This window comes from Otolemur garnettii, unplaced genomic scaffold, assembly GCF_000181295.1.
Source record: "Otolemur garnettii isolate 467f Iridium unplaced genomic scaffold, OtoGar3 scaffold00084, whole genome shotgun sequence".
In the NCBI taxonomy this organism is placed as follows: Eukaryota; Metazoa; Chordata; class Mammalia; order Primates; family Galagidae; genus Otolemur; species Otolemur garnettii.
The window spans coordinates 7,785,146-7,797,940 of NW_003852479.1; the positions used below are offsets into that span (position 1 = coordinate 7,785,146).

At 43.6% G+C, this 12,795-nt stretch overlaps 1 protein-coding gene across 1 annotated transcript in view; it reads left to right on the forward strand.

Moving 5' to 3' along the window:
- PRKCI (protein kinase C iota) overlaps positions 1-12,795 on the forward strand; it is a 62,503-nt gene that overhangs the window by 32,085 nt on the left and 17,623 nt on the right. The window contains exons 5-8 of the mRNA XM_003794658.3: positions 2,248-2,333; positions 5,263-5,403; positions 7,462-7,516; positions 9,038-9,096. Of these exons, the coding sequence (XP_003794706.1) occupies positions 2,248-2,333; positions 5,263-5,403; positions 7,462-7,516; positions 9,038-9,096 (341 nt within the window). The remainder of the gene's footprint in view (positions 1-2,247; positions 2,334-5,262; positions 5,404-7,461; positions 7,517-9,037; positions 9,097-12,795) is intronic.

Below are 12,795 nucleotides of genomic sequence, written 5' to 3' on the forward strand. Positions count from 1 at the left end.
AAAAAAAAAAAAAAAAGATTTTGTCTTATGCTTTCCCAAGATTTCTAATGCAAAGCATTGCAGCTGGTCTTCACCATCACAGCTTTAAATAATAAACCCAGGGCTGCATTTGCTGTGTTGCATGAGTTCAGGAATCCGATGGAATCTTTCCATGGCACTAACTATTACCATGGGATATTGTCATTAGTTACTAGTAGGCAATATATGTAATCCTGATGGACTTTACCCAGCTTATGAAGGGAGACTGGGTTTGATCTTCTGGAACTTCTTTCTCTAAGTATGTTTAAGAAAAGTATTAACATAAAGACCATTGGATGAGAGGTTATTGGGGGATAAGATGCTTTTATGGTACGAAGTAATACCTTCAGATTACTTGCAAAATTTAAAATATACCTTTTCAGTGAAGAGATCTAGTAATCACCACTCTTTAAAAGTGATTTAACCTTAATAGTAGGGATTGGCATTCTGACATTTGTGGTGCACCTTGGAATTCATATAGTAAGAAATTCACAACATCACCTGTGCTGTGTGTTATTTTTGCCAAAAGTATTTAATAATCTTGAGGAAATAGACAAATCTAGCATGTGGGACATAGTATCAGGCATCTGCCTAGATTCTTAAAAAAAATTGTGAAAAACAAGTAGGGCAGAACGAATGTTTTAGAATAGACAAACAAGGAAAAATGACCAAATGCAAGGCCTGAGTCTTGATTGGGTCCTGGGTAGAAAAAGGAAATGTTGAAAGACACGTTTGGAGCAGGTAGGGAGATTTGCATGTGAACTGTATGTTGGGTGATATTGAGTCAATACTGATTTTCTGAGACATGGTAATGGCATGTGTAGGGTCAGGAGGCTTGTCCTTAATCCTAGGCAGTGGTTACTCAGGTTTGTGGAGGTTTTACTTACAGACGATTCAGAAAGGAAAATGTACGCTCTTGTAGTGAGGAAAGCAAATGTGGCTAAACATGAATAATTGGTAAAGCAGGTGTTTATTCTTTTATCTTTTCTGTGGACTTAAAATTTTTCTTTTTTTTTTTTTGGAGACAGAACCTCAAGCTGTCCCCCTGGGTAGAGTGCCGTGGCATTACAGCTCACAGCAACCTCCAACTCCTGGGCTCAAGCGAGTCTCCTGCCTCCGCCTCCCAAGTAGCTGGGACCACAGGCGCCCACCACAACACCCAGCTATTTTTTGGTTGCAGCCGTCATTGTTGTTTGGAGGGTCCGGGCTGGGGATTCGAACCCGCCACCTTAGGTGTACGTGGCTGGCGCCTTAGCCGGTTGAGCTATAGGCACCGAGCCTTAAAATTTTTCAAAATTGGCTGGGTGCAGTGATTCACAGCTGTGATCCCAGCACTCTCGGTGACCCACTTTGCAGGATCACTTAAAGCCAGGAGTTAAAGGCCAGCCTAAACAAGAGTGAGACTTCATCTGTATTAAAACTACATAGAAAAACAAAAATATTTGGCTGTGGTGGCACACACCTTAGTCCTAGCTAAATGGGGGGCTGAAGCAGAAGGGTCACTTGAGGTTGCAAATGAACCATGGTTATGCCACTGCATTCCAGCATAGTGACAGAGTGAGGCTGCCTTAAAAAAAAAAAAGAAATTGGGGGGGGGTGCCTGTGACTCAAGGAGTAGGGCACCAGCCCCATATACAGGAGGTGGCAGGTTCAGACCCAGCCCTGGCCAAAAACTACAACAAAAACAACAAAATTTTTTTTCTCTTTTCAAAATTAAAAGTTGGAAAATTTTTTAAAAGGAAAGCAATAGTAGTTGTTTAAACATGGTCTGTACCAGGGGTCCCCAACGACAGCCCGGGGGCCACATGTGGCCACTGAGGACATTTATTTGGCCGGCCCGGTGTTTTTGTCACCGTTGCCTGTCCTGCTTAGCAGCTGACTTGTCCCAGGGCCCGTAGTCCAGCCCTCCAATGGTCTGAGGGTCAGTGAACTGGCCCCCTGTTTAAAAAGTTTGAGGACCCCTGCTCTGTACTTTCATCTACTCCAGCTGTTCTCAACCTGTGGGTCGGTTGTGACCCACGGGAACCGTATTGATGCACTGTGTCCTTAGGAAAGTTGAGAACCACAGATCTAGTCCCTTGAAGAATCTATTTTACTTTTTCACATTCAGGTTTTTATCAATATATTTCTTCTGGCAATGAATGTCATGAAAAAATTAGAGACTTAATTATAAAATAAATTTTATTCAGATTCTTCTTTCCTTTTTTTAAACTGTTAATCTCTTTTCAGAATCCATCTACCGGAGAGGTGCTCGCCGCTGGAGAAAGCTGTACTGTGCAAATGGCCACACTTTCCAAGCCAAGCGTTTCAACAGGGTAAAACTTAGTTTGTTAAATGCTGATAATCTGAGATAGCTATTTTTTTCCTTTTTGCTGTGAAAGAACGGTAGTTTTGTTATTAAGTCCTTTTACTCCCAACCGGCTAAGGCGCCAGCCACATACACCTAAGGTGGCGGGTTCAAATCCCCAGCCCGGACCCGCCAAACAACAATGACGGCTGCAACCAAAAAATAGCCAGGCATTGTGGCGGGCGCCTGTGGTCCCAGCTACTTGGGAGGCGGAGGCAGGAGACTCGCTTGAGCCCAGGAGTTGGAGGTTGCTGTGAGCTGTAATGCCACGGCACTCTACCCAGGGGGACAGCTTGAGGCTCTGTCTCAAAAAAAAAAAAAAAAAAAGTCCTTTTACTCCTTTTTAAGAAATAAGCAATGTGACCTTACCTTCCTGGTTTGAGTAGGGGGCAGTATACCTATAATTTTTAAAAAATTAATGTTTATTTCAACTATGAAAAATAATGTTAATACATTATTCAAGAATTATGTTCAGATTAACATAATTAAACATTCACAGTAGGCATTTTTGAAGAATGAATTTTGCTAATATCGCTTAGAAACAAAAACATCTTTACCAGTTATCACAGATAACAAGTCCTTACCTGGGGACAGTCCATCCTCAGATGACAGTCAGCATTTCAGCGTTAAGAAGCAGTTCACGTCCCTTCTGGTCTCCTGACAAGTACTGTCTATTTCTTAAGGCTGCTTAACCACAAACTTCTCAAGCCATTTTAATTTAGCAGTTTCAATGAAGTGCATAAACCTTAGTGGGAGCCAGGTTGACCCAGAGTCCTCGTTGTGGCGATTCTGAGTCTTTCCAGCAAAATATTGTGAACAGAAAATGAAGAAATTTCTCAGTGGCAGTTACAGAGCCACATGTTGTATTCGTGGGATGGCTGCAAAGGCTCCGGCTTCTCCTCTTCAGACACATGTGTTTATAGGTTTGCAATGCTGTTTTTGAATCTTTTGTTGGATTTTGTGGTGTTTCAAATCCGTGTGCACTGAAGCGTCTCTTGGAAAGTCTTGAATCAACATTGTGATTATTAAGTGGCATTTTACTCCTTAGTCATTGCACATGTTCCCAACCCACACACATCAGTCCCACCCCACAGTGCTCCCTTCTTTGGTGGGACAGGGGAGGGGACACCTAAGTGAGTGGACTCTACCTCTGGGGGACAGGGGTTGAGGAGGGAGACCCCCACCGCTTCAATCTTAGTCTGCCTATGATTATTTTTTTAATTCTCACCAACACAAAGCTGAATGCCTAATTTTTATTTATTTTTATTATTTTATTTATTTATTTATTTATTGTTTTTTTTTTGTAGAGACAGAGTATCACTTTATCATCCTCAGTAGAATGCCGTGGCATCACACAGCTCACAGCAACCTCCAACTCCCAGGCTTAGGCAATTCTCCTGTCTCAGCCTCCTGAGTAGCTGGGAGCACAGACGCCCACCACAATGCCCGGCTATTTTTTGTTGCAGTTTGGCTGGGGCTGGATTTGAACCCGCCACCCTTAGTATATGGGGCTGGCACCCTACCCACTGAGTCACAGGTGCCGCCCTGTTTTATTTTATTTTTTGAGACAGTCTCACTGTATTTCCCAGGGTAGAGTGCTGTGGCATCACAGCTCATAGCCACCTAAAACTCTTGGGCTTAAACGATTCTCTTGCCTTAGTCTCCCAAGTAGCTGGGACTACAGGCACCCGTCACAACACTCAGCTATTTGTTTGTTGCAGTTATCATTGTTTAGCTGGCCTGGGCTGGTTTTGAACCCACCAGCCTTCCGTGTATGTGGCTGGTGCCGTAACTGCTGTGTTACAGGCACTGAGCCAAGAATGCCTAATTTTTAATAGCATGTGCTTTCGCTCCTAAAAGTGCTCCTGATTGGATGATTAATTATCCAGTTAATAAATCCTAGCTATAAGAAAATTGAATTTTTAATTTTAATTTTTTTTTTTTTTTTTTGCAATTTTTGGCCGGGGCTGAGTTCAAACCTGCCACCTCCAGCATATGGGACCAGCGCCCTACTCCTTTGAGCCACAGGCACCACCTGAAAATTGAATTTTTAAAATATAATTCAAGGCAGCCAGAAAAATGAGGAAGATTTATTTTGTTTATGTTAATGTTTTTATTCATTTAATGTTATAATATGATTTTTCACTGTTTAGGAAGTTAGCAAAATTTGCCTAGGTTTTACTATGTACCAATCACTTTCCCAAATGCTTTTCTTATATCAACTCGTATAACCCGTATAGGTGCTGTGTATTTTCCTTTTGTGGGTGAGGGACCAAGTGCAAAGCAGTTGAGAAACTCGGTTGAGAGGACACAGCTGGGGCAGAGCCAAGACGTGGAAGTAGGCAGTCTGTGTGCAGAAGTCCCTGTTTTCAGTTACTGTTGATAACCACAGCTTATGGCAGCCAGTCCCCTTAAAGCTGCCACCTTGATCCTCGCTGTGCACCTGTTAGCCCCGAGCTCTTCTTCCCGGGGCCCTGCTGCCTGCTGAGGCTCCACTCTGCTCCTGGGAAGGCCTGGCTTTGGTTCTATCTCTGGTCAGAAAGGTTCAGGTTTCCTTAGGAATTTTTGAAAGGCTGTTCTGCCATATGTATTTCTAGTTGAATTCACTTCTGTTTTCATTACTCTGAACTTAATTATGTAAAGTCTAAATATGGCAGAACTTAGAAAGCAACATGGTCACAGATCCCACCGCCTCTTTAAAACAAGCTCTTTTTATTTTTCATTGACTTTTATAACTTTTGAAAGACTATGAGGAAATTTTGTTTTGTGTGCCACGGACTGGCAGTTGACACCATAATGAAGGGGACTGAGTTGAATAAAGCCACCTAGTTCCCTTACTTTACCAGGGACTGCAGGGAAATGATTGCTAATGAAACATTGCTGCTCTCTCTCTGCAGCGGGCCCACTGCGCCATCTGCACAGACCGCATCTGGGGCCTCGGCCGCCAGGGCTACAAGTGCACCAACTGCAAGCTGCTGGTTCACAAGAAGTGCCACAAGCTGGTCACAGCCGAGTGCGGGCGCCATGCACTGCCGGCGGTAAGACTCAGGGGCTGCTTTCCTTCTACATAAAGCATGTTGGAGGGCGGTGCCTGTAGCTCAGTGAGTAGAGTGCCGGCCCCATATACCAAGGGTGGTGGGTTCAAAACTGGCCCCAGCCTAATTGCAGCAACAACAACAAAAATAGCCAGGTATTGTGGCAGGCGTCTGTAGTCCCCACCGGTCAGGAAGCTGAGGCAGGAGAATCACCTAAGCCCAAGAGCTGGAGGTTGCTGTGAGCTGTGATGCTACAGCACTCTACCGATGGCGACAAAGTAAGACTCTGTCTCTAAAAAAAATAAAAAATAAAGCATGTTGGAGACCAGGTACAGTGGCTGGCACCTATAATCCCAGCCTCAGGAGTGAGATGTGTGGGTTCCATGAGCTCAGGGGTTCAAGACCAGCCTTAGCATGAGTGAAACCCTGTTTTTTTTTTTTCTTTTTTGAGACGGAGCCTCAAGCTGTCCCCCTGGGTAGAGTGCCGTGGCATCTCAGCTCACAGCAACCTCCAACTCCTGGGCTCAAGCGAGTCTCCTGCCTCAGCCTCCCAAGTAGCTGGGACCACACGCGCCCGCCACAACGCCCGGCTATTTTTTGGTTGCAGCCATCATTGTTGTTTGGCAGGCCGGGCTGGATTCGAACCTGCCACCTTGGGTGTATGTGGCTGGTGCCTTAGCCATTTGAGCCACAGGCGCCAAGCCTGAAACCCTGTTTCTACAAAAAATAGAACTAGCAGGGTGGGGTTGTAGCGCCTGTAGTTCCAGCCACTTGGGAGGCTGAGGCAAGAGTTGGAGGTTGCTGTGAGCTATGATGCCACAACACTCTACCTAGGGTGGCAGAGTGAGACTCTGTTTCAAAAAAAAAAGTAAGAAAATCCTATTTTCTTCAGCATCCAAAAGTAGAATTAGTGGGTTAAATGATACGGTTTTTAAAAATGGTCTGGTGCATCTTTCTAAATTGTTCTCTAGACAATTTGTGTTTATTCATAAGACTTTCGTCAGGCATCGTAAAAGTAGGTTATTACAGGTGGCTCTTTGGGATTAGAATTATTTAGCTAGTCCATATAATGGGTTTGTAGTTAGTGGGACAGTTGTCAACTCCAGGAGATGAAACATATAATCATAATTTATTTAGGCTACTGTTGATATTCTTGTGTATTCTTAAGTAAGAGAATGATTCGTGTGTTCACAGGTACACAAGGAAAGATGGGCAGGGTTAGTGTCACGTGGCTATTTTGTCATGGGGTTCAATGCATTTAAAAATCCATAAAAAAATAAATAGGGTGGTGCCTGTGGCTCAAAGGAGTAGGGTGCCGGCCCCATATACTGGAGATGGTGGGTTCAAACCCGGCCCCAGCCAAAAACAAAAAAAAAAACCATAAGCTTACTTATAAGTCTGTCTTGAAGACAGCCTTAAAATTATAACTGTATAATTAGGCATTTTTCTTAAGTTTACTTTTTCCTGATAGTATTCATTAAATGTGGGTCCAAAATTAATGAATGACACTTTGGGTTTAAATTAGCATTCTTCCTGAGATAAGTCCGTTTCCAGGAGGTATTTCTTTTCCTTTTAGAGGGCTACTAAGACCTTTGAGTGAATCTTCTGAAAAATGAGAAACCCACAAAAATTTACATGTAATTTGAAGAGTGTCCTGGACACTCTTCTGTCTCTGGACCCAGCTCCTCAGCTCTCATTCTGGACGCCCTTTGCCAGAGACTTACATGGAGCTTGAAGGTCTAGGTGGTGGGGAAAGAAACAAGTCAGAGCGTCTGCAGCTCCTTTGTTTCTCCTTGTAGCCTGAAATCCTGAAATTAGTTTTGTGTTCTGTTTTCTGTAAAATATAGCTAACGTTATCTCATTCACAGGAGTATTGCATGGTTTCATAAAATAAAATTATAAGTAAAATATAGTAACGTAATTCTCACTTATTAAGTTAAATTCTTTCACAATTAAATATTAGTGTGCTGTGTCTCATTGAAATAATGTTTCTGGACTTAAAGAGGTATTGGGATTTTACAGGAATCTACTAAGTTCCTTCGTCTTCTCCTGTGTTTGCAGGAACCACTGATGCCCGTGGACCAGCCATCCGTGCATCCAGACCACACGCAGACAGGTGAGGACGAGCCCTGCTCACGACAAAGTAGCATCTCACTGCTGCATTAGGGACTCTGACCTGACTGTAAAGATGTTTATGCTTTTCCCAAATAAAAGTAGGTAAGCATACTTTGTGGTAGTAAAGCCTGTCACAATATGTAACTGACAAGTTTGACTTTTTTTTTCCTAAGACGATGTCTCACTGTTGTCTAGGCAGGAGCACTGTGGCTGAAGAGATCCTCTTGCCTCAGCTTCTGAGTAGCTGGGACCATAGGTACCTGCCACAATACCTGGCTATTTTTAGAGACAGGGTCTCTATGTTGCTCCTGCTGGTCTTGAACTCCTGAGCTCAGTCAGTTCACTCACCTCTGCCTCTCAGAGTGCTGGGATGACAGGCGGAGCCCCACGCCCAGCTACATTTGGCTTTTTTAAAAAACAACTATGTAAACTACAACAAATGACTATTTTTTCCTAACATCTAAATTTCTTTGAGATCCTTTAAAATCAGCAAACTCAGTTGTTTCCTTTTTTTTTTTTTTTTTTTAGAGACAGTCTCACTATGTCGCCCTCAGTAGAGTGCTGTGGCATCACAGCTCACAGCAACCTCAAACTCTTGGGCTTAAGTGATTCTCTTGCCTCAGCCTCCCAACTAGCTGGGACTATAGGCACCCGCCACAGTGCCCGGCTATTTTTTGGTTGTAGTTGTCATTGTTGTTTGGCAGGCACAGACCAGGTTTGAACCTGCGAGCTCCAGTGTATGTGACTGGTGCCCTAGCCACTGAGCTACAAGTGCCAAGCTAAACTCAGTTGTTTTCACAATGAAAAAAACACATAGCTGATCTTGTGAGCTATGTTGTGCTCAAGTGACCTATGTTAATTAAAAGCTTTAATATCAGAAATAGAAATTATGGAAAAGATACTGAGATGCTGTTAGGAAATTCCAGAGCGATGATGTAAGCTCAGTGTTGGGTACCTGACCTTAAGCACATGTCTGGGCTATGCAGCCTGATCTGCTCTGGACTGAGTCAAGCAGGGAAGACAGAATGTGATCTCCCGCCCTGGAGAAGCTGGCTGCTTGACATACGGCCCCGCCCCAAGCAGCTCTCAGAGGTGAAAGTCCATCCTTGTCAGCTCTGCACTTGGCTGACGTGGCCGTCAGGAAAATGCGAAGGGAGCAAGGAATGAAGACCAGGCTGTGTCTGTGCCACAGCACAGTAAAGAGTTAAATGACAGTTTACAGGGTCATCCTTACAGAAGGACATGTTTGCTTAATTTGTAAAGAAGAAAGATGTTTTTGGAAATAGAAACATTTGTTAAATGCAGTAGCTGGCTAGCAGATTATTATCTTTCTCCACTGAAGAGTAGGATCTTGCGGTTACAGTTACATAGCAGGACAGGCATTAGCTTTTAAATAATGAAAACTTATTCAGAAGTAAAAACTAAAAATAATCAAAAGAAAATTTTATGTCAAAGTCATTAATAGATGCTATGTTTTTCTTCCTCCCACCCTTCGTTTTTATCGTTTGGGGTTGGATTTTAGTAATTCCATACAATCCTTCAAGCCATGAGAGTCTGGACCAAGTTGGGGAAGAGAAGGAGGTGAGAACACTTGTTTCCCTGCGCACTCACTGACTGTGTATAAGGGCGACACATGCACTGTCTAGATTGCAGGTCATAATGGTGCAATACAGCAATGATTTGCAATGATTCCAGAGTATTACCCTGCTCTAACTTAGTAATGACTAATTTAAGTTAAATTAGGAAATAATTTAAATTTTTCACCTTAAAATGGATTAATCTGTAACTATAGTGTGCTTGGGACACTCAACTCAGTGCTGTTCACAGAACAACAGTGGGGCAGACGCTTCCGCTCTGTATACTGAGTGCCTATTTATGGTGTAAAATGACTAAGCATGTTAACAGCCACTATTTTTATCTGACTATTAAGCATTTTATCAGTTTTTAAAACAAAACAAATTTTCTATTTAAAATATTTAATTAAAGTAACCTAAAAAAAAACCAAGCTTATGGTGAAAAAGACTACTGTACCTCATGTCTTCCGCTCCTGTTTGACTTCTCAGAGACAAACCTCTTAGCCATTCTAGCCGTGTCCGTAGCTAGACGCCTCTGTTTCTGGAGTTTGTCTTCTCTGGCCGTGAAGGGTACAGGCTGCTCTGCCTCCTCCCTTTCCCGCGTCTCTCCAGAGTTTGATGGTATTTTACATTTTGCTCCTCTTTTGGTTATGTTTTTAAAAGACAGTATTTCTTATTATTGAAAATGTTTAATACCAATAAAAGTAGACAAAACAGTCTAACCACACTCCTGTGTCCATTACCCAGATAAAGCTCTCCCCGCACACGGCAGTCCCGGCCCACCTGCCCCTTCCTCATTCCTGTATGGTTTTGGAACAAATCTGGTCCCCTGTCTAATCTTATATCTTAGTTTCTTCTTCAATTTTTTGTTTTCTTGTTTGTTTGACAAAGTCTCTAGTTCTCACCTTCATTTTTTATTCCGTTTATTTTTAGGTAAAGTGTAATGATGGTACATATTTATGAGGTAGAAAGACATGGGCAGTTGATGAGTCTGCCTGTCACCCTCGAGCAGGGGCTGTGCCCATCTCTGCCCTTCCCAGTCTCAGCACTGCGGCCGTGAGCACTGCCGTAGTCAGTCTCCACTCTCCTGTAGCTGCCTTGGCCCTTCCAACAATTTTTTTTTGGAGACTGAGTCTCACACTGTCCCCTGGGTAGAAGGCTGTGGCATCGTAGCTCACAGAAACCTCAAACTCTTGGTCTCTGCAGGCAGAATGAGGACCAAGACCCCGTTCTTGGCAAAAGGAAAACATCCCCAGAAAAAGGGAAAAACAGAGAAATAAGCTGAGCAAAGCAGAATAAAAACAGTTTAACTAGTTTACAATTAAACCAGCAGCTAACTCACTTCTCTGAGCAGTTCCTGCTTTTTCTGGAAGCCTGGCCTGTGAGGGATATAGCTTACAAACACCCCTGCTGGGTCTGCAGGCTCTCTGACGAACAGTGGCCGTAGCAGAAGTACATCCAGGACCTGGGAAGGAACACTAGCTAGGCTGCCCCTGCCCAGGGGACAGTCACGGCCAATATCCACTGTGGGGATGTGTATTATGGCCAGGGCAGAGATCAAGGGAGCTGCTTGTGAACTATGGGTGGGGGGCGGGGGGGCGGCTTGTACCGTTATAACAGAGGAGGACCCCTCTGGGTGGAGATCAGAGGGAAATTCCTCAGAGGAGGCCTGACACCATCTCGTCTGCTCCACACAGAGGAGCTAGAGGGGTCTAACCTCCCCTGACGAATCTGTGTGACCACAGACAGGAGGCTGCCCCCACACGAGGCTGAGGTTTCCGATTTCTCAAGGCTGCTCAGATTATAAAGTTATTGATTAGAGATCAAATAAGAACTGACATGCTCACTCAGAGGAACTGCTGACGTTTTTGTTCCCTTCTTCAGCTTCCTGTCTGGGTTAAATGAGAAATAGTCTTCAATAAAAGCTGGGTGGAGCAAACACTCAGGCCACTCGCTGGGACCCTGCAAGCTAGCTGTGGTTCCCTGCGTTCCTACCTTTGAAACCTCTATTCTGCGTGTCCTATCTCTTTGTCTCTCACAGCTTTTAACTTTAGGTTTCCTCAGTCAATGGCCAGCAGGTCTTAAAGGACCCTGCCCCAGGGCGGGGCCCCCGGCAGGCTCAGGCAATCTCCTGCCTCAGCCTTCCAAGTAGCTGGGACTACAGGCACCTGCCACAATGCCCAGCTGGTTTTTCTATTTTTAGTAAAGATGGGGGTCTCACTCTTCTTGCCCAGGTGGGTTTTGAACTCATGAACTCAAGGGATCTACCTGCCTCAGCCTCCCAGATTGCTGGGAGTGCTGGGATTACAGGTGTGAGCTGCTGTGCCTGGCATTTGTAAGATTTTTAATATACTTACAGATTGAAGAATAACTTACATACAGAAAAGTGCACAAATCATGAGTATATACCTAGATGAGTTTCCACACAGTGAATGCTAACCATGCAGTGACCACCTCTGGATCCAGTAGGTGCTACTGGCACATCCATCTCATGCCTCCTCCCCAATGCCTAACAATCATCTTAACACAAAGTTGTTTTGCCTTTTCCCCCCCAAACTTTATATAAATGGATTCATAGTTTTTTTAATCTGGCTTGTTTCACTCCATAGTGTTTGTGAGATTCAGCTGTGTTTCATGTTAAGTATTAATATTCATTCATTATTGTTTTCAATTTCTCTCTCTTGTTGATTCCCTCCTATACTGGATTATCGTGGCACAGTGCTGCAGACTTTATTATAAATGTGGTTGGTGCACATGTCAAGGCTCAACTGGGAGTGGAGTTGTTGAGTCATGTGCACATTCAACTTTAATAGATAATGCAAGACACTTTTCCAAAGTACTTGTATCAGTTTACACTTTAACCAACAACATGTGAGGTCCCCTCTGCTCCACATCCTAGCCAGCATCTTGGATAGCCAGCTGGCTGGATGTTCAGTGGCACAGTCACAGCTCATGGCAGCCTTGACTTCCTAGGCTCAGGTGATCCTCCTTCCTCAGCCTCCCTGATAGCTGGGACTGTAATTGTGTGTCAGCACATTCAGCTAATTTTTAATTTTTTTTTTTTTTTTGAGATAGTCTCACTTTGTTGCCCCCAGTTGAGTGCGATGGTATCATAGCTCACAGCAACTTCAAACTCTCAGGCTCAACCAGTGCTCTTGCCTCGGCCTCCCAGAGTGCTAGGATTACAGGTGTGAGCCACCATGCCTGGCCAGGGTCTTGCTGTGTTGCCAGGCTGGTCTCAACCCTCCCAAAGTTCTGGATTACTGGCATGTACTGCCATGCCTATCCTGGTTTTAAATATTAATGATAGACAGTGGCTTATAGTTTTCCCTTTTTGTATTGAATTATCAGGGTTTTGTATGAGGATAACGGTGACATCATAAAACAATCTGGCAAGTGTTCCTTTGTCATTTGGTTTCCAAGAAGAGTTATTGTAAGACACACATAATGGCTTTCTTATGTTTTGAACGATTTGGTAGGAAAGCACTCTTGACCTATAGGGTTTTGTTTGTTTTGTTTTTTTGAAAAGATTTTAATTCTAGATTCCATATGTGAGTGGATTTAAGGCAAATCAGTTCTCTTATTTCTTTTCTTTTTTTTTTTTTTTAGAGATAGAGTCTCACTTTGTCACCTTCAGTAGAGTGTCATGGCGTCATAGCTCACTGCAACCTCCAGTTCTTGGGCTTAGGCGATTCTCTTGCCTCAG